Source organism: Lates calcarifer, linkage group LG16_LG22 (genome assembly GCF_001640805.2).
Source record: "Lates calcarifer isolate ASB-BC8 linkage group LG16_LG22, TLL_Latcal_v3, whole genome shotgun sequence".
NCBI classification, from domain to species: domain Eukaryota; kingdom Metazoa; phylum Chordata; class Actinopteri; family Centropomidae; genus Lates; species Lates calcarifer.
Window position 1 is genome coordinate 8,851,010 of NC_066848.1, and position 25,149 is coordinate 8,876,158.

General features: G+C 41.5%; 1 protein-coding gene across 2 annotated transcripts; it reads right to left on the reverse strand.

The window, feature by feature from the left end:
* Positions 1–339: 339 nt before the first annotated feature.
* sema4ga (sema domain, immunoglobulin domain (Ig), transmembrane domain (TM) and short cytoplasmic domain, (semaphorin) 4Ga) lies at positions 340–23,640 on the reverse strand. 2 transcript variants are annotated; one of them, XM_018671884.2, is made up of 16 exons: positions 23,284–23,640; positions 18,068–18,381; positions 13,732–13,880; positions 12,174–12,236; positions 11,950–12,048; positions 11,739–11,832; positions 11,544–11,657; positions 10,644–10,798; positions 9,687–9,862; positions 8,450–8,594; positions 7,388–7,610; positions 6,599–6,714; positions 6,354–6,508; positions 5,907–5,965; positions 2,788–5,380; positions 340–1,307 (listed from the first exon to the last, which is right to left on the reverse strand). In XM_018671884.2, the coding sequence occupies exons 2-15, from the start codon at positions 18,213–18,215 to the stop codon at positions 4,371–4,373; spliced, it is 2,706 nt and encodes a 901-aa protein (XP_018527400.1). In that variant the 5' UTR covers positions 18,216–18,381; positions 23,284–23,640; the 3' UTR covers positions 340–1,307; positions 2,788–4,370. The 2 variants fall into 2 exon arrangements, with proteins under 2 accessions (XP_018527400.1, XP_050932629.1); XM_051076672.1 differs by lacking the exon at positions 23,284–23,640 and adding an exon at positions 18,484–18,849.
* Between the last annotated feature and the right edge of the window lie 1,509 nt (positions 23,641–25,149).

The window sequence follows — 25,149 nt, forward strand, 5'->3', positions numbered from 1 at the left end:
GGACACAGCTCATGTTTGGTGCATTTGGGTTTTGTCGACAGCACCGTCCTGTTGGATCTGAACCAGTACCGGGACGTCAACCCTCCCGGCAGCATTTTCCGTACCAGTCTGTGCCGTGCTGCGGGAACCTGGGCCTGCTTCCAGCAATAATGCAGACGCCTCCTTTTTCCAGAGTGTTTGAGAATATTTACCGCCTGATACTCCTTGCCCAGCCTCCTCTTTTAATATACCAGGGCTCTGCTCCAATAATTTGACAGGGGAAAAGTTTGTTTCATCCACCTATGTTTGTGAAATGTGAGTGGCAAACTGTAAATATACACAAGCAATGACGAGCAGGGGTTGAAGTACAAAGTTTTATTTTAACTCATTACTGAAATGTGAAGGAACCCACTGCCCTCTTATTCTTTGTTAGTTGAGTAAAAGAATTTGATTTGCGGTGTGCACACAAATGGTGTAACATGCAAATAGAGATCAAAACTAATATGTGGACATTACAGTGACAGAAAAGCTGAATGATCCCTAATTAATAGGTTATCATAAATAAGTAAATTGGTGTATTTTTCCTCCCATTAGTAGGTTATACATATTAAATTCTGTGGTGCTGGTGCAGCCTCTGCATGCTTTTGGCTACCGTGCTCCTATTTATCACATTTTGTGCAACACAGGCAAATTGTGACCCTTCTACTGACAGACGGGTGTCTCACAAGTGGCACTTAAACAGCAACAATACAATAAAATCCAAAACACAATGTACAAAATTATAAATACGCCTTCTTTTTTTAAAATCCTTTTCTTCTGGTTTTGCAATAAAATAGGCTCACAAAGCACTTTTTTATACATAAACCTTGGCACTTTTCATTAATATTAAGATGAGTTATCCTTGTACTTTCCTTGACTTAAAGAAAAGACAGCGGTATTGAAACATAATTCATGCAGCAGTGAGAAAAAGGTCATTATACATTGAGTTTGGTCTAACAAGTTTGCATCAATCAGAGGCAAGGATGCTCTCTGCACACAAAGAGCCACTGTCTGAAGAACAAATGCTGCTCGGTGAGACACTGCAGCCAACAATTTTCATTCCAGTTGTGGGGAGCTGCATTCTAGGAGCAGAGACTCTCAAGCTGTAGCCCTTATCCAGCCTCTCTTTCGGTGTCTGGCGTCACTGTCCACTAACGACAGCGAATCTGATTTTGCTGTTCATTAAAAGAACATCTTTGCAGTCACTCCTACCATCTGACGCCAGTGGGGAGATGGTGTCCCTGGGAATGAATTAAAGAGAGACTCAAACTGGCCTGCGCTCATCAGACCTGCAAATGAGAGAGAGAGAGAGAGAGAAATATTCAGGCACAGGTGTTGGTAATGTGTCTCCATTGTAGCGTTGCATTTGGTTGTTATTTTAAAAGCAGTCACACCATCAGACCTGTTTATGAGGGGCCTGAGCTGGGCTCAAATGCAGCTTAAAGTATTTACATATTAGCAAGACTGATTTCAAGTGTTCACCTTGTCTTGTGGTTTGTAATGAGGTCATAGTGCTTTAATGAAGGGTTTTATTGTGTGAAGTGTGCAGCTACATCCTTCTCCTTTCATGTCTTTGATCAGTGCCGCTGTCTGGAAAAGCTTGGCTCTTCAAGCGCCGTGCTTTGTGAACCACAGCAGCACGTATAGCATAACATCTCACACCCTGACATCACAGGCTTTTTAGATTCAGTCAAATGTATGATTACACAAGCGTGCCATAGGAACATCTATGGAAATGTTTGAAGTGGCTATAAGTGCCCAAAAGGATATGGTGTATACTTGAGTTTTGATATACAGTAATATATTACAAAAACCTCACCCTGGATTTGAGAGTATGGGAAAATAATTGGTAGCTGGAGAGTGTCACGTAGTGTAAATCTCTGGGGAGATCTCCAAACCACTCTGTCTCTTTGCTCTCTCTTTCTGCAATAAGGTCAGACTTGTCATGAGACGAGCGTTTAATTAATGCTGCCCTCTGACAGAAGAACAACAGAGAGATGAAGCGAGACCAAGGCAGATAAAACAGATGAAGTGTGAGTGTGAATGAAATAATGTCCGTAATACTAAGTTGTGATGCAAGTTAAAAAAAAAAAAAAAACATTCACTCTTATTGTAGTTAGAGCTGCAATGGCAGAAAAATAATAACCAACCATTTTGATAATCAATCATTTAAGTAATTTTTCTTGCAAAAATACCCAAACATTCTCTAGCTCCAGCTTCTCATTTATGAAGATTTTCTACTTTTCTCAGTTTTATTTGTACTGTAAAACAAATATCTCAGTTTTGGACTATTGGTTGGACAAGACAAGAAATTCAAATATGTGACTTTGGACTTTGAGAAACTATAAATAATCTGCATATTCATCGACTGGCATGGTCTGTCACCCTGATTACAAGAAACAAAGCCCTGCTGCTTTAATTTCTTCCATGTTTGTCTCATAAATGAATAAAGCTGTCAGACTGTTAATTTGTCTGAAGTGATACAGTATATGAGAGAGTCAGACTACAGCAGATGTTTTCATTTGGGCATTTCTGAACCTAAACTTTCCCACAAATTATCAACAACTGAGCAGTCAGAACAGCGAGCTGTAAGAATACCAGTGGAATTAAATCCTGTGAAAGTAAGATAACACTGTGCTCTCAGTGTTCTGTATGCATCCAGTCTTAAAAACACTGATGTACTCTAACTCCGTGATCCAGTTCTTTAAGTGCTTGTTTGGCGAAGTGCCTGCGTAGGAGATGTGTCGGTAAGATATAAAAACTATTTACCTTGGATGCTTTTTTCTTGTGCCCCACAGTCAGTCATTCTGTGTTATGGTCTCATGCAGGGTGTCGCTCAGCAGTGGATTCAGGCTCAGCTGAGACACAGTCAATGTTTTCCTTCTAATCCACTTGTGTCAAACAAGGTCCAGCGGACACAGCTGTGGCTTTTGCTGCTGCAGCTCTTCATGCTGACAAACGGCCAATTGAAAAGCTCCGCTGGTTGTTGATGGGTTGCAGTGTTAAAGTCTGTGGAAGCGTCCAATAATTTTCCCCAAGCGCTTTAAAACTAGTGGTTAAAGTGCATTAAAGTAAATAATACTGTCATATTTTCATCAGGTTGTCTACAATCACTTGGTGAAATAATCACTATTCAATATTTCTTCAATAAAGTAAAGGTTAAATAACATTATTTATTTGTTCATTAGTAGTCTATGAATTTTATATATAACAGAAACCCTATAACATTTATGTGAATTTATCTTTAATGGCCACATGTAGCAGATGTGAGCTGTAACATTATCATTAAGACCAACATAAGGCTTCAAAACATGACAGTTTCAACCATTTATGATGGATTGAATGAGCCTCAAGTGAGGCTTTAATTAGGATTTAAAGCACATTAGTGCTTATTGTGTTTGCATATATATTATAATGATGACTAAAAGTTTACCTGCAAATTACTAAGTTACCAACAAATAGTTAATTGTGGCAACACAAGGTTGATGATTTTTCATTTCTAACCAGTTTTAATACTACAAACTGACTGATTGACATTAATAATTACATAATGTACATTATGGCATTAATAATTTCTAAATCAAATGATAAATAAATAATGATAAATTAATTAATCTTCAATTTGGTTAGTTATTGACTACAACTTTTTGTTAATAGTAATATTAAATAATGATTAGTTCACCATTTGTCAGTGATGGCTGGTGTTAAATGTTATATTATTTAGTGTTTGTTAAGTCAGGATTAAAAGTGAAAACATTGCAAACCGAATTCCCTCACTCACCACATCCATTCCCTCAATATTTAAAACGTGTGAGTGTCATGTTTTAAAAATGCATAGGCCATCTGTGCACTTGTCAGTGCAAACAAACTTTGGCTAGCTGCCCTCCTGTTTGAATTGAGCCAAATGTGGCCACCCCACAGCAGAAGTCTTCACATGTATTTATATTCCCACAGGGCTCTGCTCCTCTTTGGAGTTTGTGTATCTGTGCTTTGCGGATCAGAGAGCTTTCTTTGACAGAGATATCAGCCCTGATACTAGGATCAGACTACAGCCTGAGTGCACATGTCCTTCTGGGCAGTATTAAGGTGAGGTAGATACTTTTTTTCTATTTCATTCTTGGTCCATCATTGGGAACTTGTGTTGGGAAATTTGGGAATTAAGCCCAAAGGTTCAAAGAGCTGGAATGTCTCAATGTGGGTTTGTAAAAAAAAAGAAGAAAAAAAAAATCCAAAGTAAAGAATGTAGATAAGACTCTCTCATTGCATTAGTCCACAACAATAGTGATGCGTATGATAGGCACTTCAGCACCAGAATACAGCAGTCCTCCCACCACAGGGGGAGTTGCATTTCTCTACACGGAGCTCTCATCTGGCCTGGGCAGCAGCTGAGTGTGTTTCCTCTTCTCTAAGATCCTATTGAGCTCCTCAGCGAAGGAGTAGCAGAGCGGTGACGTATTTTCAGAGTCGCTCTGCCTCAGCAGCACATAGCTGTTCCCATTCATCCTCCTCAGGACGCTGGGCAGTGTGGCCGACAGCCCGTTGGGGAAGTCACAATCTGGAGATGGAAGTTGTGGTGTGGGAGGGAGAGGAGGGGCAGGCGGAGGAGGCTCCTTATTGGGTGACGGATGACCCTCACCCGGGACAATCTGGAGGAAGCCTCCGCCCTGGATGTCACCGTTGTGTTGCTTTGAAACTCCATTACAAATGCCGTTGCCATTGCAGTGGCTTGAGATGGTCTTCAGCTCCATGTGGGAGGAGCTTCTGTGCTGTTTTCTGTTCTTGTTGTGCCTCTTATTGTTCGGGTAGGCAGCTGCCGCGGCACGTAATGAGTACTTCCCTCTGTTGCCCACTCGCAGGCAGAAGCCCACATAGACGAGGACCACGGTGAGGACCAAACACAGGCCTCCAAGGATGGTGATGAGGGACAGGTACATGGCCTCCATGTTCCTGGGGGAGAGCAGCTCTGAGTGGGGGAGGAGAGGGGGTGGGGGCGGTGGCAGGGGCCCCTCTGAGGATGGGTGCTCTGTGGGTGCTGTCAGGGTGGCGAAGAAACTGTAAAGGTCTTCAGTTGGCTCAACAGGTGGAGGAGGGGGCATGTCCAGGCGGATGGTGACATTGTAGGTAACTATGGCGACCTTGATATTGTTCTCAACAGCGTAGCAGGTGTACAGCCCGCTCTGGTCTTGCCGGGCCTCGATGATCAGCAGGCCGTCTGTGCCGGTTCTGAAGCCTGAGTTGAGGCCATAACCCTGCAGCTCGCTGCCGTCCAGAGTCCAGAGTGGTGTGGCCAGGTTGGAGCTGAGCTCACACTGTAGCAGCACGTCATCACCCACCCGCACAGAGCGGCTCCGCTGGATGACATCTGAAAAACACATTGTAAAACAGTGAGAGAATCTAATTTCACATTTAAAGGAAACTCACAACTTAGCCTCTGACTCATTTTATATGTTAATTGCTTAACACCTACTAAATTTATCAAAGGCTGTCCACAGTTATTGAAGCATAAACTCCAATTACAAATCTTTTAATTCCTGCCATCATATTACCTTGTACAGAAGAGGGAGCAACAAGGGGGCAGAAGATGCTACATTTTATCAGACTGAAACTGTGAAGTGAGAGAAGGCATTTGCCTGCCTTGAATATCAAACAGATTCCTCTCCAGAGATGGCAAAAATGTGATTAAAGAAGGGAGGAGAGGATTTTGCCAACACAGTGCGCATAATCAACTTTCAAAGAGGCCTTCATGCCAACACATGACAACTATGCATCTTTTGAGTCTATCCTAACATCCTCTATTTTTAATCTCCCTTTCATCATTCACTGTGTTAAAAGCAAGCGGTTTTTTTTTTAAGTAGCGGCACCTAACAGCAGATGAGATTTCTGCGTACCATCTTGTGTGTTCTCACATCCCTTGCTGCCATGCTTGATGTCCTGGATTAAAGTGGATCTGCAGAGAGGGAGAAAACAATAAGAATGCAAAGAATAAACATTTGCTGTAACATGAAGAATTTTTTTTTTCCGATTTATTATATTATATATGTATTTAATGCTGTACTCTGATCGATTCATATCTCTCCTGACTTTTATTGCTCACATAACAGCTTTTTACTCAGTAAGTGCTGCTGTCCAGGTTAATCAGTACACTTTAAACACACAGCTGCATGCTACGTTTACTGTCACTGCCAACATTTCTGTCAGCACTGTCATTACACAACTGTTCTCGGAGCTGACACTGTGACAGGGCACCGTGATACTTAAGGTTACTCAAATCAAACAAACAAAGGGGCACCTGCAGCACTTATATCACCTGATCCAATCTCACACGCGGCACCCACCTGTCTGTGTGTACCATAACATCCACACACTGGGCTCCATTCCAGGCACAGTCAGGGTCCCTGGCAAAAATGCAGTCATAGCAGGAAGTGTATCTGTGGCAGTTGGACAACGGCAGCTGCACCACGCCTGATGGAGAGCCCACGTATACACTCATCTGTGGGAGGACAGAGGATTTAAATACCGTAGGATGGGGATTACTCCCTCAGATGTGTGTGTGTGTGCATGTTACGGTCAAACACACTACCTGTTTTTCAGATATCAGTAGATTGTTAACAGGCTGTGGTTCCTCAAACAGCTGAAGCTCCTCGATAATGTGCAGTTGACCCTCGACTTCTACAGCTTTGTGTAACCAGCCTTCATCTGAGTGACACATATAAAGAGGAGAAACATGAATGTAATAGGGGTTTTGCTCAGCCAGCCAAAACATATCACTGTGTTTAAGTTCCTACTGTTTAGGCTTTGTTCTTTATTCATATCAGTAAGCAATATAAATTAACTTGAAAACATTTGATGCTAACTGAAGCGAGGTAATTCACTTTTTTGCCTTTATTTCTTATCATAGCTCGAGCATTGTTGAGTGTGTGTAAAAATGCAGCCACAATATTCAAGAAGGTTCAAACAACCAAGATGTACAAACAGCAATCTTCTTAATCCAACAAACAAACAAAATTCCATGTCCTATTCACACTGTTTACTTTGCATGTTTTGTTTTGCAGTTTTGGTTTTGGCAGTGATCCAATAATGAGCTGCCATTTTTGACCAGGTCTCTGTTTCTAGTTTTTACCATCACAGTAAAATGTGAATGGAAGAAAAGAAATATGTCTTAGTATAGTATAGTATCACCATCAATTTTGGCAGATTTTTTTAACCTTTGTAGTAAGCCAGGACCCCTGTTTCCAATCTTTATGCTAAGCTAAGCTAACTGTCACCTGACTGTACTGTAGCTTCACATTTAGCATACAGACATGAAAGCTTTTAATTACAGCAAAAAAGCAAAGCCAAAATGTCAAACTACTGCACAATTCATACACACCTGTGCCCATGTATAATACATGATATGTTTGTCCATCTAAGCCTTGGATCATGTGTACAGCCATGTGTGTGTAGTCTGTGGTCCTCCTGAACAAAAGGGGGTGCCTGTCTGAAGGTTGGATCTGCTGGGACATCAGAGGATGCCTCCTGACAAAGTCTAGCACATCATCAGGCAAGGAGGTGGAGACGTTGATGTCTCTGGCCCTCAGAGCGTCTGTCACACACTGCAGGAAAAGAAGCCAAAAAGAGGAATGATGAGCAAATAACAAGGCATAATGTGGGCTGCGAGATGTAGAGAGACATTTTTGGCTTGTTTGTAATTAAGTCTCTGTAAATAGAAACAGATAGTGGAAGGGAGAGGGGATGTCATGAGTCTTAGTGAGATGGTCTTCAGGGAAAATGAAGGGATCAAGAGGAAAACGCAAGCCTGTGGATGATTGTGTCTGGGGAAAATGCGACTTTTCACTTAGACTACAATGAGCCCGTGTGAGATCAGCAGCCAGCTTGTGCTGACATGCGAGAGGCTCAGCTTTTTCTGCACCTTACTAAGGGAACAACTTCCCTTCTGTCTTTGTGGTATCCAAATGACTTCAGCCAACTCCTCTAAGAGGCTTTCACACTCCCAAGCTAAAACCCTTGACCGTTTCTCCTTTTCGTTTAATAGCGAAGTTAAAATTAAGTCCTACAAAGTGTTGAAGTGACACTGCGGTGGATAATGTCTGCTCCTGCTAACGATGCCACGGCCCTGGCTGCCATACTAAGCCACTGTTGCCAAAGCTATGGGCTGGAGTTAATCGCCATGGAAATGGGTTTCAGTCACATAAGCTGGTTGTGGTTTGAGCCTCATCCTTGAGGCTGCCACTCATGGTCTCTCCCGTTTCCCCTCCATCTTTTCCTCTGCTTCCTCCCTTTATGGATCTTTACTTTGGATCAGTTTCATCTTCTCTCTGTTGTGGTTTTCTAATGTGAATCCTTGGAGGCTGAAGAGGAGGGAGACTGGCTTTTTTCTGTACTGTACTGTTGTGTAGTGCCTATGTGTATGTGTGTGTTCATGTGTGTTTACCGTTCCTGGTCGTGGATCGGGGATCTTTCCAGTGTATTCTGTCCACTTAGAGCCAGAGTCCTGGTTCTCCATGTAAGGTCCTTGAAAGGCCTCTTGGACATCAGACAGAGAGAATCGACACACAGCAGACGCCTTCACGTTTTTCCTGAAGACATCAATGTGTATACACACATACACACACACACAGTGAGAAAAACCAGAGCACAGGCCGTGAACAATAACAGCAGTAAACCCCGTGTTGCCATAGAGACAGCAGTAGAAGTACAGTAGATCAGTGGCTCACCTAGCTGTAACGGTGGAAAGAGACAAATGGGAGGAACACACAAGGGAGGGGGGGATGGGGATGAGCACTGACAGAGATCGTACGAAGCTGATTACAAGTCATACACCTCGAGTAGGAGGGAAGGAAGAGAGCGCTACAAAATGGTTCCAGTGTGCTGAAGTAGGAGTTGAGGTAAGGGACAGGAGTTTCAACAAAAGGCCATTGAAGTTATAATCTAAAAATCTTTATTAAATCAAACCACATGTTGTAACTACTACCAGCAGTTGACATTTTTTTCTGCAACAGCCATTTAATTTATTTCCATTCAGTAATTATCACTCTATATAGCAATAGTTAAGAAGTTGTGGAGTTCCCCTCCTGGATTCAGATTGCCTACCTGGACACGGGGTATTCACAGGAAAACAATGAAATCATGTAATCCAGTGCATTTTTATCTCACTGATTAATAGCTTCATTATCACCTGTTCACTCTCTTTACACCGTGTCAGAGCTGCATTAAGTTATTGCCAACATTTTCTACTTGTACTGCTTCATATTAAAAGCATTTGATTGGTGATGCACTGAGGTGGCTTTTATTATGAAGCAGCCATAGGAAATGTGTCTGTCTCCAATGTTACGCCTCACTTGATGTTATGGTAACCACAGGTATCACTCACCCAGGGCTGAAATCTTTACATCTTTAGCAGTGTGCTTTAGCAAGTGCATCTAAATCTGCATTTTCAATTAAAATTCTGTCCTCAAGCTGCTGCAAATCTCCTCCACCCAACTTTTTTTCTTTTACATTGTTTGGATAAAAAAAAGTTCTCCTCGCTTTGTCTTGCCCCTCTCTTTCATCTCGCCTCTTGTCTTTTGACTGTCTCAATGTATTGATTGGTGCCTTTCATCTTTGTCCCACTCATTTACATTTGCATCCTCAAAGCCCCCCTCTTGACAACACACAAGCTCACCACTCACCACTCCAGGCCAAAGATGCCATAGAAGAGCGTGTCCTGTGGCGTGTGGCCAGGCATGACGAACACACTGCGTAGCATGTTGAAGTGGAAGTCGTACTCAGGCAGAGAACACATCAGCCTGGCCTTGAGGAAGGAGGTCCACCGTTTCTGAAGGGTTAAGCGGCCTCCCCGGTCCCCCTGAGGGAAGAGAGGTGGAGGAGAAAAGAGAGAGGAGGAGGAGGAGGAGGGAGGAGAAAGGGTCATATCAGGTGAAATAAAAGAAAAACAGACTGACCATTTGGCTCAAGGTGGCACATAAGGGGAAGTGAACCTCCTAAAGAGCACAACAGATGGCAGGGGGAAGCAACGACGGTATTTTCAATACAGCTATGGCATCCCATAGGTAAGACTCCCCACTGTAATCCACAGGTTTGTAGATTTGTCCTTAGCTTGAAAGCACTCACCGTGGAGTGAATTTCTTACAGGGGGTGACTGACACACACACACATCTGAAAATGTCACATATGCCGCCACAAGGCATTTCCATTAAGATGAAAAAACAAATGCCAAACTTTCAGGGAGAGAACTTGTGAGCTGACTTCATTTTAAGGTGCCACAGGAGAAAACAACAAGGTTATTGCACTGTACAGGTGGCTCTCGCTATTCTTGACTCCTTCTTCTGGGCAGCAGGAAATGTAAATCATTCAGATTTTAGGCAGCAGAGGATGCTAAACATTCTGTTTCTCCCCTGCAGTCATCCATCCCTCTCACTCCTAGGCACACCGACTCTGCAAGCCATTCATCAGCTACACAGTCTGCTCCTGTAATCACACTGGGGCCTTGTTACCAATGCATTCCCCATCTAGCCCCTCATCTATTATAGTGCCCTCTCCCATCATCAGCCAAGAATTTACTAAAGTTAGCGTGATGCATGGCAGTTGCAAAATATCTTCTGCATCTCTTTTTAATGTGCTCTCACCTTACAAACCCGAGCCACTCGTGCCACCCTGCTGTGGCTGTAGACTGTCGTCTGCTCCTGGCTCCCCTCAGTGAAGAAGAAATAGATCTTGTCATCATCGCCGGTGCTGCTGTCCAAACTCTCCCTCACAAGCGCAGAGCCCACAAAGTCTGCCTCTGTACGGGGGAGAAAAAAGACACACTGACTCATGGTGTGATACAGTGTTTTTTTCTCTTGTTAAATGAATCAACACTTTTTTTTTACATCCATGAAGTTTCATTTAGATAATCTGCTGACATGAACTGGTTGTAGTGCCTGCCTTGAACAAAACAGCTCACGATATTCTACCTCACCAAAACATAAAACAGTGGAAAGGTGATAAGGGTGCAGGTAAAGGCAACCATCTTTTGAGCAGTTGGCTGTGTGAGGGGAAAGGCATGACCAAAACATAGTTTGCACAGATAGTGAAAACGAAAAGTAAAATGAGAGCGTGTTTACATGCTTCAGTAATCTGCAAAACATCACGCTTTTCAATTATTGCAACTCAAAAGCCTAGTTTCTGGAGGACTGTATGAACGTGACTAAGAGTCTAAAGTTATACTGCAAACTCTGTGAGGCTGCACACTGGCAGACTACAACTAAAAATCAGGATTATCTTTGCTTGTGAAATGAGGTTGTACTGCTTTGAGAATAAATGGAGCCATCAGAAGCAGGTTCAATGAGAGTAAAATAATGCGTTATTGATCCAATGAAGCTAACAGAGAAACAGTGTGTAAGTTGCTCAGGCTACTTCAGCAGAGGTCTGTGGACACTTGTTGATATGGAGGCTTAACCTGGTGTTAGCCGGTTGACAGACATGGAACCACCATGTCATCCAAACATGTTAAAGGACCTTTTTATCATTCCAGGAGATTAACTCACCGTTCAGCCAGCGTGTGGGGGCATCCTCTGTCTTCAGCGTGGGAGATGGAGAGTTGCGGCGGATATCTGGGAAGCTCCTAAACTCATACTGGGAAGCTGTATACATCTGCTGGTCTGGAGAGAAAACAATTTGTTGGGTCATTCAGTTGTTGAGTGAAACTGTGAAAATGATTGCTAAATGTTTAGGGGTCTTACCTATAATGAGGGCAGTGTAGCCTGTTGTTGGGCCATAGGGACATTTCTCTCTGCCTTCCTCAGGCTGAGATGACATCACAAACCTCTGCTCATCCTATAAAGGACAAAACATTTGGGTTATAAGGAGGGCAGTTAGTAGTTCCACAGCTGTAGGAAAAAAATCTATTTCAGATGCACTAGAAGGACTGTAATTTGTTGTCCATGGACGTACTATGTATGCACAGAGTGGTCTGAAGGCATGAGTCCCGCACATGTAAAGATGAGTTGAGTTGAACCTCTGGAGGAAGCGGATGTGATTAAAACACTCGGTCTGGAAGAGGAAGAGAAAGTTGGAAAAAAATATTTCGGTTAGGGAATGAATATCACATAGGAGAGAACGAAACACAAAGTGATAAAACAAAAAGACTGTGGGAGACAGAAAAACTAAATTCCTACCTTATTGTCTTTTCCCTTGAGCAGACACTGGCGTTTTTGCTCGGGGGAGGCCTCCCACTCAATCTGTAACACACCACATAACATACAGTAAAACAGAGAGAAAAGAATTGGATGGTTTCATATCACTGACTTGTACAAATTTTAGCAAAATACTACAGATCTGACAGCAGATAAATGGAGAATAATATCTATAATATATTTCACTTTAATAATTCATATATTAGGAATTCGGCCATGTGTTGTTGAACAGCAGCATGTTTCTTTACTCTTATGTAACAAACAAAGTTGACTTAACATTTGTATTTACAGCAGGATATGGAGGAGTGGTTGCGAGGGAGTGTTACATACACACATAAACACACATTAGCAGTCATGCCTTATGACAGACACTGCTGCTGCATTAACAAAATTAGCATAACAGCTTAATGTCAGATTGTCACTACGTAACAAACACAGTAGCATGACAGGTGAAAGAAGCTTCTATGGGTACTTGCAATGTGCAATAGTTTGTGGACCAGACTCAAACACCGCAATACTGCTGACAATACACTTTAAGGATATGGAAATAGACACTGTTGCCATCAGCTGAGGGCATAATTTAAAAGTTAGAACCCAAAAGATTTCAGTTCTAGCTGATTTGGTGACACCTGTTGCTCAGAAAATCTTATCTAATCCCAGAGTTCTGTTCGATATGAGACGTTTATTGATCACTCAGGGCAGGAAACACACTTTCTGCAGCTACCTGTCAGAAATTCAATAAGACAGACCATGATGAAAATCCAATGCCCTCATTATAAATTGTGGCAAGTGTGGCAGACCCAACCACTGATGATGCAAAATGCTATATAAAGAGGTAACTGCTAAGTGTAGACACATTTAATGGTGATTGGTGAATAAATTCCAGAAATGAATTGTATTAATAATTGGGTTTGACATGAAGAAAAGGGCCAAATGTAATCTCATAATCACCAACCGAGGTATGGGGTCCTAACTGCAAAATTGAGTACAGAAAAGACTGTACAGAAAAGACCCATAAACTTAACTCTACATAGAGAATATCTCAGAGTGTCAAAAGATACCACAGAAGTTAGAAAAACATGCACAAAATGATGAATGTGCACAGTTTTTAAGGTTTAACTCAAAAAGTAGGTTAAATACTGCCAATGCTGAGTTGGGGTGGATAGTATGCTAATTACAGCATTAATTAGAGAGTATTTCTGTTTCAACATGTTTCAATAGCTGGATGACATTAACATGAATTCTGAATCTGTTTGAAGGAGTTACAGTAGTCGGTTTTTCAGTTTTTCCTCATTAGTATGTAAGTTTATGCAGCAAGATGCTCTTGTAGAGTAACTATGAGTTATTGTGTTAAAAATAATGTGACTACACACACACAAACACACAAAGGGTGGTGGGGGAATAAATACATTTGCCTCAAAATGAAATACTGTTGCCTAAAAAGGTCCCTGTGTTGTCAACTGCAAATGAAGCCATGGTAGATAAGATAAGATAAGGCAACTGAGGTGCACAACATGCAGCAACACAGAAACAAACTCACAGTGAGAGCAGAGCTGGCTGAGATGTCAGAGGCATTGAGAGCGAATATAGCCCCCCGGGCCCCGACATAGAGACGCTCACTGTCAGCCTCCAGCAACATGGTGCTGTAGTTGACTGCAGAGGACTGGAAATGCCTGCATCCCTGGAGACCTGAGAAAAGAGAGGAGAGGAGAGGGAAGGATTAATGAAGGTGACCTTTTGTGGCCCCCCCGACTGCTTCTGCTACATCTGTTTATGCAAAACAGCTCCAAATATCCTTTAAAAAATACATCACAGACATCCATACACTTGCCCTTTAGAGGCTGAGTTGGCAGCAATGCAATGAAGGATTGGTGAAATTTTAGAGATGACACACTCAAAAACCAGAGGGAGCAAAAATGATCAGGACAACTCAGTTTAACCCTCTTTTGCTGCTGCACTTCCTCAGAGCAGCACGTCCCTGTTTCGTTATAGGACAATACAAGTGGTTGAAAAGGTCTGATTCTCATTTCTGTGGCTACACACATTACCACCTGGGCATGTCTCAGCACAAACACATCCATTGCTGCTATTGATTATGGTCTGTCTCTATGGGAACAACTGTGGCTTAACAAATAACACTTCTCAGGGATCAATTTTCCACATTTAGATTTAGTCAAATAATCCAGAAAGTGACTTATTTATCCTCTATCATACCAATGTACTGATTATTGTATTGTGTACATCCACATACATACAGCTTCTATTGTTCAAAAAGATTTAAAAACAATAATAAAACAAAACTGTACTGAAAATCAAAATTAGTGAACACTAACACTTCTCTCTGAATGCCTTCAGAAAGCCCCAACTGCATAAAGTTATTGCCATCAGGGTGCGGCATATTAAAAGCAGAAGAGTGACCGCATATTCAATCTAACCTGACAGTATGGGAATAAAAAGGAGAAAAAGAAATCTATTCATGTTCTGCTGATGGATTTCTCACTGTATGATTGTTGAATGTCAGTATAAAGTGGTAAGATGGCCTCGCTCTTTGATTCTGAGGGACTGGCTTCAAAATCTCAAATTCTTTTTTTAAACTGCTGGGGAAAATTTCTTCTTTTAATCTCCATGGTGCTGTTGCTACATAGAAAGTCTCTCACGGTCTCACAGTGTTTAGTCAGAAATAAGAAAAATGCAGTTACTCATAAAATGGTTTGGTCTGAATTGATCAGTTGCTGTTAATAGTGATCTATTTTGATGATCAGTTAATTGATACATCGACCCTCACCACCAGTGCAGCTAAAAATACCACAGATTTGTTGGTTCCAGCATCACAAACCTGAGTATTTTCTGCTTTTCTTTATGTAGCACTGACTAAAAATGAATTTACAACTCAACTATGGACAATAAAAGCCACAGGATTATGCTTATCCTACACAGCTCTGCTGAGAAAGAAGAAGATGATGAAAAGAGGCAGCACACATCATGAGATTTCCAGAGATGCACTTCTACTTAGAGTGGATTTCTGTGGTTCGATGTTTCTGTGCTGGGATTGGGATGCATCTGTTTGACAGGACAAGATACTAATGAGGTTCAGTCATACAAACACTCAGCCAAGAAACATACTGTACAGCGTGCACACACACACACACACTAACAAAACACGTCATATAGTCTCTTGCTAATGTCATGACGTGCTGGAGGGTTATGTAAGTTCTACATGTAAGATCTATCAGAACTCCACTTAGCTTGGGTAAACATGACACCACTGTCAACACACATAAGCACATACACACACACACACACACACACACACACATCAGAGACAACCTTTACATGTGTTATAACCACAACAATAACTCCACGAAAACCGAGTTGTTAAAAATAACAGCAGTGTTGTTGTTTAGTGTCTAATTAAAATATCTGATGTGACTAATGCTAAGCAGGTTTTACTGTCATCTGGGGTGGAGTTTTGGCAGCAATTAAGCTGTATGAACTTGAAAGTGAGCCACTCTTCATGTCTATTGATGAGTATAGTAGCTCAACACAGCGAAACAGAAGAGTATCACACTTTCTGCAATCCCAGCCAACCTGCCTCCCTCTGAAGACTGTGTGGTTATCAAGTAAGCTGTCATTAAGATTCCTATCAGCTGCTGCAAAACACAATCCACTCTGCTCACTTCAGCAGTGGCAGCAGCAGCTGCAGCAGCAGTCAGTTCCCATCCCAGACTGCCCCTGGGTGATCAGGTGTCTACTGTCTACTTTTCCTCCCTCATTCTCAGCAGGAGGAAGAAGGGTATTACCTGTATGGGATTTTCAGAGCTTTTCCTACGTGATTTGAGTGTCTCATTGTGGCTGAAGACAATGCATTATAACAGAGACAATGCCCGAGTTTCCTCAGCGTAATACGAGCATTAGGACACACAATACCCTCTGTGTGTGTGAGGGCCTGACAGCTGGAGCCAGGTAACTCGAAGCAACCTCACTGAGAGAGTGACGCAGCAGAGGGAGATTTATCTGGACGATATTAACTATATATGATGATCCCACAGCACAATTTAGCCTCGGGTTACAAGATCACGTGTGAAAAGGCTCTCTGATTTATTCTATTGGGACAGAAAAAGAGCAAGTGAGGCAGTTCGAGAAGCCCAGATGATATTATTTACTGAGCAAACACTTGGAGGGACCTCAGCTGATCAGCACGGTACACGGTGTTCAGGGACACGCACACACATGCACGCACACACACTCGGTGAACCAAGTGTTGGACTGTGACGTGATGGCCTAACATACAAATTCACAGTCGAATGTCAGACCTGTTTACAGCCCAGATATTCAGACGCGTTAAAACAAATTAAATCCACTCACTGCAATTGTTGTCAGCGTGGCAAACTTTCAAAAATATTTAACAGGTTAATGAAAAAGTATTCAGATATAACATCAGTTTTCATTCTTTCATTCTGCTCTTTGAGCCAGAATTCATCAAATGAATAACCCTTAACAGCCTACCTCCCTCTATTTTTTTCAGCTTGTCTAAAGGGAAAAAGGTGAGGTTGTTCAAGTGCATGCATGTACGATATCAATACCCAACTCAGATTTGGAGGCTTTGCCTTTACGTTGCTACGAAACACAGAGATTAAAGGGATCAGTGGTAGGTTTGCATATCTTCTGATATACAAACTAATGAAACAAAGACAAGCAGTAAAGGCAAGGGAAGAGAATTAGAGGAGGACAGTACAATCATGAAAAGTAGAAACTAATGAAAAATAAAAAGTTGAAATGGAGAGGAGGGGGAGTGGATGAGAGAGTGATGGGGCAGCAGATTAGGAGATGAGTGTAGGAGGACCTGTGGGTTGCAGGCTTGAGCACTGACTGATAATTTACAGAGAGTGAGATAAAGGTACAGAGGGAGATTCATAGCAAAGGGAGTAATGCGAAAAAAAAGATAGGTAATGAGTTCGAGTAGGTGATGTGTTGCAAGAAAGACAACTGTTTAGAAAAGGAGAAGAGGGGAGGAGGGATATTGTTCTACAAGTAGATCGCATGAGCGAATTTGGCTGCAAATCAAACTGGAGACGTGAGAAAATTTCTTTCACACGTATGTGAATCAACAAATAAAGTCCGGGATCAGATAACAGAAACACACAGACACACTGTTGCCCACACATGCACAGAAGAAAAATACTGTATACGATTATCTTGCGCCATACTACAACAGTTGTCATGGTTACGGTGCTTCTCAACTACCTACAGTGGTGTCAGTCTCCCAAGATGCTCCGCAGGGATCCAAATGTAAGCACTTCACTCTGCCTCTGTCTCTAAGGTACCTCAGGCTACATGCCATCACACAAGGTAAAAGAATAATAATCATTGTTTGATTGAAAAAAAAAAAGGTTAAGAGAAGAGGCAGGTGTGAGAATTACCAGAGGCAAGCAAATATATGTGCTAGTCAGTCTGCACACAAATAAGATTGAGAGGAGTGAAAAGAGAGCAGAGGGGAAAAAGAAAAGAGCTGTGTCAGGAGAGAGTAAGTTAGTGAGGGAAGAAGGGAGGCGAGAGAGAGGGAGGAAATGAAAGAAACTGAAAACTAGATAAAGAAACTGACAGAAGACAGTGGCTGCAATATTACAGAACTACAAAGCATTTGAGGGGTTTCTCTCCAAAAGGAGATGATCTAACCCGACAGCGTCTTTTACAAAATGATTGTTGTTTGAACGTAAATCACTGCATCAATATTTTATAATCTTGTCATCTTCAGGTATTTAGCTACAAAACAGTTTGATGTTTAAGAACAGATTCATAAAGACTTTTGAAATTTTGACCATTTGACAGGAATGTGTTGCACCAGAAACTGATTTTGTGTTTTTGGCTTTCCTTACCGCTGCTCAACACGGTGACACGTGGAGTCACATCCAGGTCCAGGGGTGTTCTGAATGGGTAGCCGACCGCCGCACACACACAGCAGCTCAGCAGCAGGAGTGGCAGAGCAGGGCATCGAGCACCCTGCATCTCTGCCCAGCGCCTCATGGGAACACTCTCTGACCAGGGTATATACACATTCAAAGGCACTCACACAAACATATTCACCCTCCGACTCACATACAGCCTTGCACACACACCCACACGCTCAGACACACTCGTAGGCAAGCAGGCAGCCTTTTTCACGGTGCTGTAGAGAGGACTGTACAGTAACCTGAAAAAATAAAACACACACAAAACCAATAGTGTTAGTAGTCGTGTCTACACTAAAAGAAACAACAAAACGCTGTGCATGCTATGAGTGAAAGTGTGACACCTCAAAAAGTCAGTGGAGAAGTTGAAAAAGAAGGGAAGCTGGGGAAGTGGAATGGCAGAGTTCAAACACAATAAATAGGCTGATGTGGAGGATTTCACCAGGATGACGACAGAGATATGAAAGAGACACAAAGTGCATTTGCTCAATAAAATATTGGGTGCTTTCGTAGATCAATGGCATTCAGTGAGACTGGGCCGTCTCTCAGCGTTGCAACAGCGTAGCCTGTGGTGTGCGAGCAAGCAGCTGCCTAGTCTAAACACATGACTGAAAATATCATTAACCAAACAATGACTGTCAAACAGAGGTACGTGCTGATATCACGAGCAAACACTTGAGGATTTAACAGCGATGTGGAGCAATCCAGATCGATAAGGTGTGAAACCATTTCAAACTGTGGACGCACCTGAGACAAGCAAAATCCAGGAGGGGAGAGACTGTGAAATATGATAATCTCTAAGATGTGTGTGTTGTGATGTGAATGCCAATGTTGTTCCCACAGAACAAGACCCTCTTTTTGGAGGACTGAAGGGAGGGATGGGGAGAGGAGGGAAGAGATGTGTGTGTGTCACCATCACCAGCGCACACACCAACCTATTCCAAATTTATTAAGGGGAATAGTGACATCTCTCTTTCTCTTATTCTCTTTCCTTTTGTGTCTCTTTCTTAACAAACACACACACACAAACTCACACACACACACTCCACAATACTCCACATCTGTCTTTAAAATGCTTTCCCAGTTCGAAATGTAAACAGTCACACTCTTTAGCGCTTTCCATTAAACAAAGCATGCCTCTAGCACCCTAAAGAGCTGAACGTCCAGGGAGCCTGCTTGTTCATTCTATCGCGGACACACACACACACACACACACAGTAACACAAACCTATTTACACATACACATGGATGCAATAAAAAAAGAGCAGGAAAGTGAAGCCAGTGGCACAAATGTTTGTGACTGCACTCTTATAGAAAGTCCCAGCAGCGCCTCAGGGCTGACACCATGACAACGGCTGGCTTGAGAGCTGCATAATGTTACGGTCAAACACAGCAGTATGCAGGTGTGGATAAGAGAGATACTCTACTAACTGTGATTTTAACAGTTAAGACTCACAGGCTCCTAAACGTACTATGAGTACTATATACACTGTGATATTAGAAACTTTTACCACTCACATTTATTATATAAGACTGTCACAAGGGTCTAGGTGAGATAGGTTAAACATCTCACTGAATATTTGCCCCTCTTTAATTCTAATAAAACTGCACAGTAATGCACTTGCGTGTAAGAACCGCTTTGAAAATGAATCTGTGTTGGGCCATCTGCCAAGAAATACTGTAGCCACAAGTTATGTTGTCATAAAATCAAAGCATGAAGGTAATAAAAATGATAAGGTCACATGAGTGTCCAGGAAAGGTAATGGTGCTTAAACAATTAAGTAATTAGTTGATCGACAGAAAGTTCATCGTCAATTTTGATTAAACATTTTTCAAGAAGAAAGGCTAAAAATTTGATGGTCCCAGCTTCTCAAATGTGAAGTTGTGAAACTTTACCCAGTTTTATATCATCATATACAGTATATCATGTTACATAAAATACCTTTGGCTTGTGAACTATGGGTTTTACAAAAAAAACATACTTTTGTGAAAATAATCTGTAATTCAGCATAAAAAGCATTATTTAGCAGCAGCTCACTCTTAAGTCTTGAATGGAGGACTTTCCAAGAATAGACTGGCAAGGAGGAGTTTTAAAAACCATTCCTGATTGCAAATTCATTACTTTGACATAAAAGCAGTTTGACATAAAAGTAAAGTCAATTAAATCTACACAGTGATGGATTTCATGTCTCTGCAAATGGATATTTCTACTGCACTGGAGTGAAATTAAACAATTACCTAGAAGGCTGGAAATCAATCTATATGCACTGGGAATGTAAAGTGTATGTGACTTGTGATGGTCGTCTAGGTGTGGAGAAAAATTTACAACCAGGCTTCTAAAACTCAATAATAACTTCAAACCTGCACAGTGTAAACGTGGTTGTTTTAATGAGTTCCTGAAATGCAGCCATTTGGGAGATATTACTTTTTCACTAATGTTAACAACTTTTTATAGATCTCTACTGCTATATCTTGCTCCCAGTATGGCAAATATACTTTGGGGACACCAATTATTTCAGTCATACATTCTCTCTCAAGAAGTGCTGCCTCTCCTGAGGCCTGTCAAACACTGTAAAAGTGTGACAATTGCCCTCCCATCCTTGTCTAAGCTCCTCTTAAAAGGTGGTAGAGGAGGTGCACTGAGTGGCCCTTTATAAGTCATTTCTCTGACTCATGCACACAAAATCACTCAAATGGGCTGTCAGGGTTTAAATCGGTCAGCCACAGTAGTTCTGATGTGCTGTTATGATCCTGGGAGGAAGGAATATGACAGAAAGAGAAAGAAAATATGAAAGAGGGGAGAGAGAGCAGCAAGCGAGGATGTAAAATACTGTTGGAAAGTCCAGTAATGCACAGGGAAGAGCCAGTAATTGTGACATTCCTAATTCTCTGTCATCTATAATCCATTACTCCTGACTTGCTCAGAGTACCCCTGACCCTCTAAATGCAAGAGCTTTCAATTGTTAATTGGCCACTGAGCACACCAGTCAAAACTTTGAGAAAATATATATATAGAGATGTTGAAAATAAAATGAGACGTACCCAGAGGAAATCAGAGTGACTCTACCACTCACGACCTAACCTTTCTAATCTGTCTTCTTCCTGATCTCGCTGCCAGCCATCAGTCCCATGGCATTCATTCACGGAAATGGATTTTATCGGGCAATTATAAAGTGTCTATAGACCTGCCTGAATAGGAAAGATTGGAGCACTGTGCTGACAGCTCCATCAACAGACAACACTTGTCCCAAAGGACTCAAAACTCTCAGTTGAGTTGAGCTGGATATGTGCAAATGGTAGAAAAGATTACAGTCAAAGCTATTGAGCTGAGCTTCAGCTGCTTTAAAACACTTTTGTTTCACAGACACAAAAAAGGAAGCAAACTGAACTGGACTCTGTTCTCTGACTGTACTATACTATGTACATTCACTTTGTCAATGTAACACTGGGCTCTGTAAATCGACCTTTCACACAGTTAATCTGACAATACAAGAGATAAAACTGTGAATGGCCAGTGTATTATCAAAATGTTGTTTGCCATTATTTATAGCTGCATATTACACAACTCCACAGCTTATGTGTGTTGTTTGTGAGATTCATTCCACTCTGCAGCAGGCTGGCTCTGGGTTTAATGGCAGTCCGAATGGCTTCTAAAGTCTAAAAGTCAAGACGACTGAGAGAAGTTTAGACCCTCAAAAATCATAATCAATCGCTTTTAAGAAAACAGGAGGCTTACAGTCAATTCAGGCTTATTAACAGGCTTTACAACAAAAATCTTTTTTTTTTGCAATATATGACCCAAAACCCAAATTTGCCTCATTTGTTCTCAGACTCTCTTAACAACAAGGAGAAATTCTCTCCCCCCAAAAAACAGGACAACAGGATGATAGCAACAGAGGAGGAATCTCTTCCAGGTCAGTCAGACATGCAACAGTAAAATCATGAAACAGCATTACATCATTAGTCTTAGCAAATAAAGTGAAAACATATATGAAGAATATGGAACAACTTTTGTTATTTTGTACACACTACATGTTTGCAGAGTAGATGTATCCAGGAGAATAAAACCTAATAGAAATCAAGGTCTTTTCATTGACATAACATACAGCTCCTTGTCTTCATAAAGATTTAACATGGACTGTGTTAAACCCCGATGAGAGGCGGCAGCAGAATACTGAGTCAACTCAAAACTCAATATTCATTGAGTGAAGTAATCATAGCAGCACAGCTTTAAATGACCAAAACCAACATTTGACTAAGGGATGAGTTAAAAACCAGATAACCTATCCTTTGAAGAATGGGGTGAAATAGAAAACAATAAGACGAGAACATCAAGGTCTCTATCTATATAATAACATACCTTGTGTTAAATGGGCACATCATAGAGGCATTTTCTCCCACTTACCGTGCCACAAAATCATGAATTTCATTTAAATACTAAACAGTGGGTTTACATGTGTTTCTCTATGGGCCTGATGATTAGATCACAGTTACAAAGACAACGGGCTTGGGCAGAAGATGGCTGATTACTCACCTTTAACAGATCAATCATGATCTTCAAGCACCTTGAGCATCATCAATGTGCATCAATGTTACTTATTTACTTTGCAAATTGCCCAGTTCGTCCACATCCCTGTTAATATCTGACGGATTGACACCAGTGGAGCCCCAGAAGAATTCAAACGCAGTAATGCAGTAAAGTGAAGCACATACACTGGGACACTGGGTGTTTTCCATGCAGCAATTAGCCAATATTACACACATTTGTGATGTCAGTTCTTGCCTCATTTGGTGGTATCTCTTACACCTGGCTGAATTGGGCTACTACACAAGAGCAGGTAAAGCTCACTGGCAAATATCCAACAGTGAGACGTAAATTACCCCATATTCATAAAGAAAAATATCACAGGGAAACTCTAAGTCTGTATAAAACCATTACATATTTATTATACTGATATTTTTGGGAGATTAAAAACATAAACCGACGACACAGAATTACACAACTATCATTAGTAGGGCCATTGCAGAAATGTCACAGGCACCACGGGAGAACGACAATAATGAATATAAACTCACAATAAGTAAAGCTATTTTCCTGTAGACTGTATCTAAACAGCGGTCGTGTATTGTTCAGGGTGTCTTACCTGAATCACGTACACTTTCCTCGAAGAGAAGGATACGTACGTTTCCTTGAGCTCAAGATAATCCAACTGGACTTTAGACGCCTACACACACTCTCAAACACACAAACACCTACTGAATGACACACAGTACTCCCAGCGGCACTGACTCGGAGCTTCTCTCCACTCATTTGCCGTCACAGGTGGCCCGCCCTCCCACGACGCTCACTTCTTCCTCTCTCCTCTATTTTTTCCCCGTTCACCAGCCTCTGAGTCAGGTATTCCGGTCCTTTTGTTTACAAATCATTGTTATTTGATGACGAGACGGTTCCTCGTTCGTTGTCCGACTTTTGTTCAGGTGTATCACGAGCTCCAGCCGGCGTAAGGGACAGTCACAGTAATGAGGCAAAGTGAAAAAGGTGCTCAAATGCAACCTGTCCCGTTCAGTGCTGTAGGGTGGCGTCACACTGACATCTAGCGTGCACAGAGGGAATTACACGCAACCAGCTGAAATAAAGAGTTTTGTTTTATTTTATTGTTTTTTAACATTTACCAGTAATATTTATCATTAATTTGGGTCATTTGGGTCTATATAATTTGATTAATTGCAAATTACACACCACTGAAGTGGAACATCAACTTATAGAGGGACTTTACCTTCAAGACTCTACTAGTTGGTTTGTAGAGAAATAATGAAACTGCCATGTATAGTGGGGGTCAATAAATGTTTGACCTTGGGCATCCAAGGAGGTAAATCCAGCCATAGTGTTTAGTTTCAGTGGCTGGAACCAGCATTTCTTTAATCTCTCCTGACAAATGAGAGAAAAAGATTAAATCACACGCAATTCCTCAGCATTTCATCTGTATTTGATGGTGCTTTGTAAATTTAATCAATGACTGTTGCTACAAAACCTCAGAAAACTCAGCTTCAAATCTCCAACATTAAAAAGTCGTGACTAAAAAAAAAAAACTGTATTCAAGGTATGGTTTTTGGGGAAAGCATCTTATCAGGTATTATAGTGTAGTTTGATCAGATTTGACTGACAGTGGCCTGGTAACATGATCAGAATTTTGAGACATCGGGTCTTTAATGGCTAGTAAAGAAAAAAAATCAATATTTTCTACCACATAGGCTCTTGAATAATAAATTCAGTACATGTTTAAAGGCCAACATTGATTGATATATGCTGCAGGTTTACAGAAGACACTGGATGTGAAACATAATAAACTAAAGATGTCACTGTAGCTTTTGCTTTAGGTTTTTTCTTTATTAAATTACATTTCAAGTTGCTTGTGAAAGACTCACATTACTCACATTCAGGCATGCAGATGTAATCGCACCTCATCTGTTTCCCCACCTCCTTTCCTTCCTCTTCTCCAGACCCTCAGGTAAAAATATTATCTTATACATTTCTAGGTGAGATTCATGGCAAGGCTGATCTCATATCCCAACAAATGTGAATGTTGTGTACACAAGAGCTCAACACTTAATGAAGGTGCCTGAGAGGAAAGCTCTGGCTTCATCTCTCTCCCCTGTTCCAATCCCCAGATACACAAACCCAATGAAATAACATGCCCAGAGGGTGTATATATGTGATTTGAGTCATTATATTGTACATGGTGGCAGTAACAACATAGATCAGATCTTCAGTTGTGTGGATACACCCTGTGGGTCTTGACACCACTCAGAAAAACAAGGGCTGGTGCTGGTGTGCAGCAAAGATCAGCGAGAGCTCTGACTGCTGAAGGTACACAACAGCAGCTATCTGTCTTTTCTCATACAGTATGACTGTTTCTCTCATTTATACAGAACTTTTAATTCATTATGAATGTATGCATCAATTATGTATGCAGTTAGTCACGTTCATTGGGTAGTATTGATGTTAAATT

What these genes read in the sequence shown, in the direction of transcription:
- sema4ga (XM_018671884.2), bottom strand. Translation starts at nt 18,215, where the DNA reads ATGAGGCGCTGGGCAGAGATGCAGGGTGCTCGATGCCCTGCTCTGCCA. An exon ending in CAGCCAGCTCTGCTCTCACT is followed by an intron (nt 12,237 to 13,731) that starts GTGAGTTTGTTT and finishes GGTGTGTTACAG; the next exon opens with ATTGAGTGGGAGGCCTCCCC. An exon ending in ATGTGAGAACACACAAGATG is followed by an intron (nt 5,381 to 5,906) that starts GTACGCAGAAAT and finishes TGTGTTTTTCAG; the next exon opens with ATGTCATCCAGCGGAGCCGC.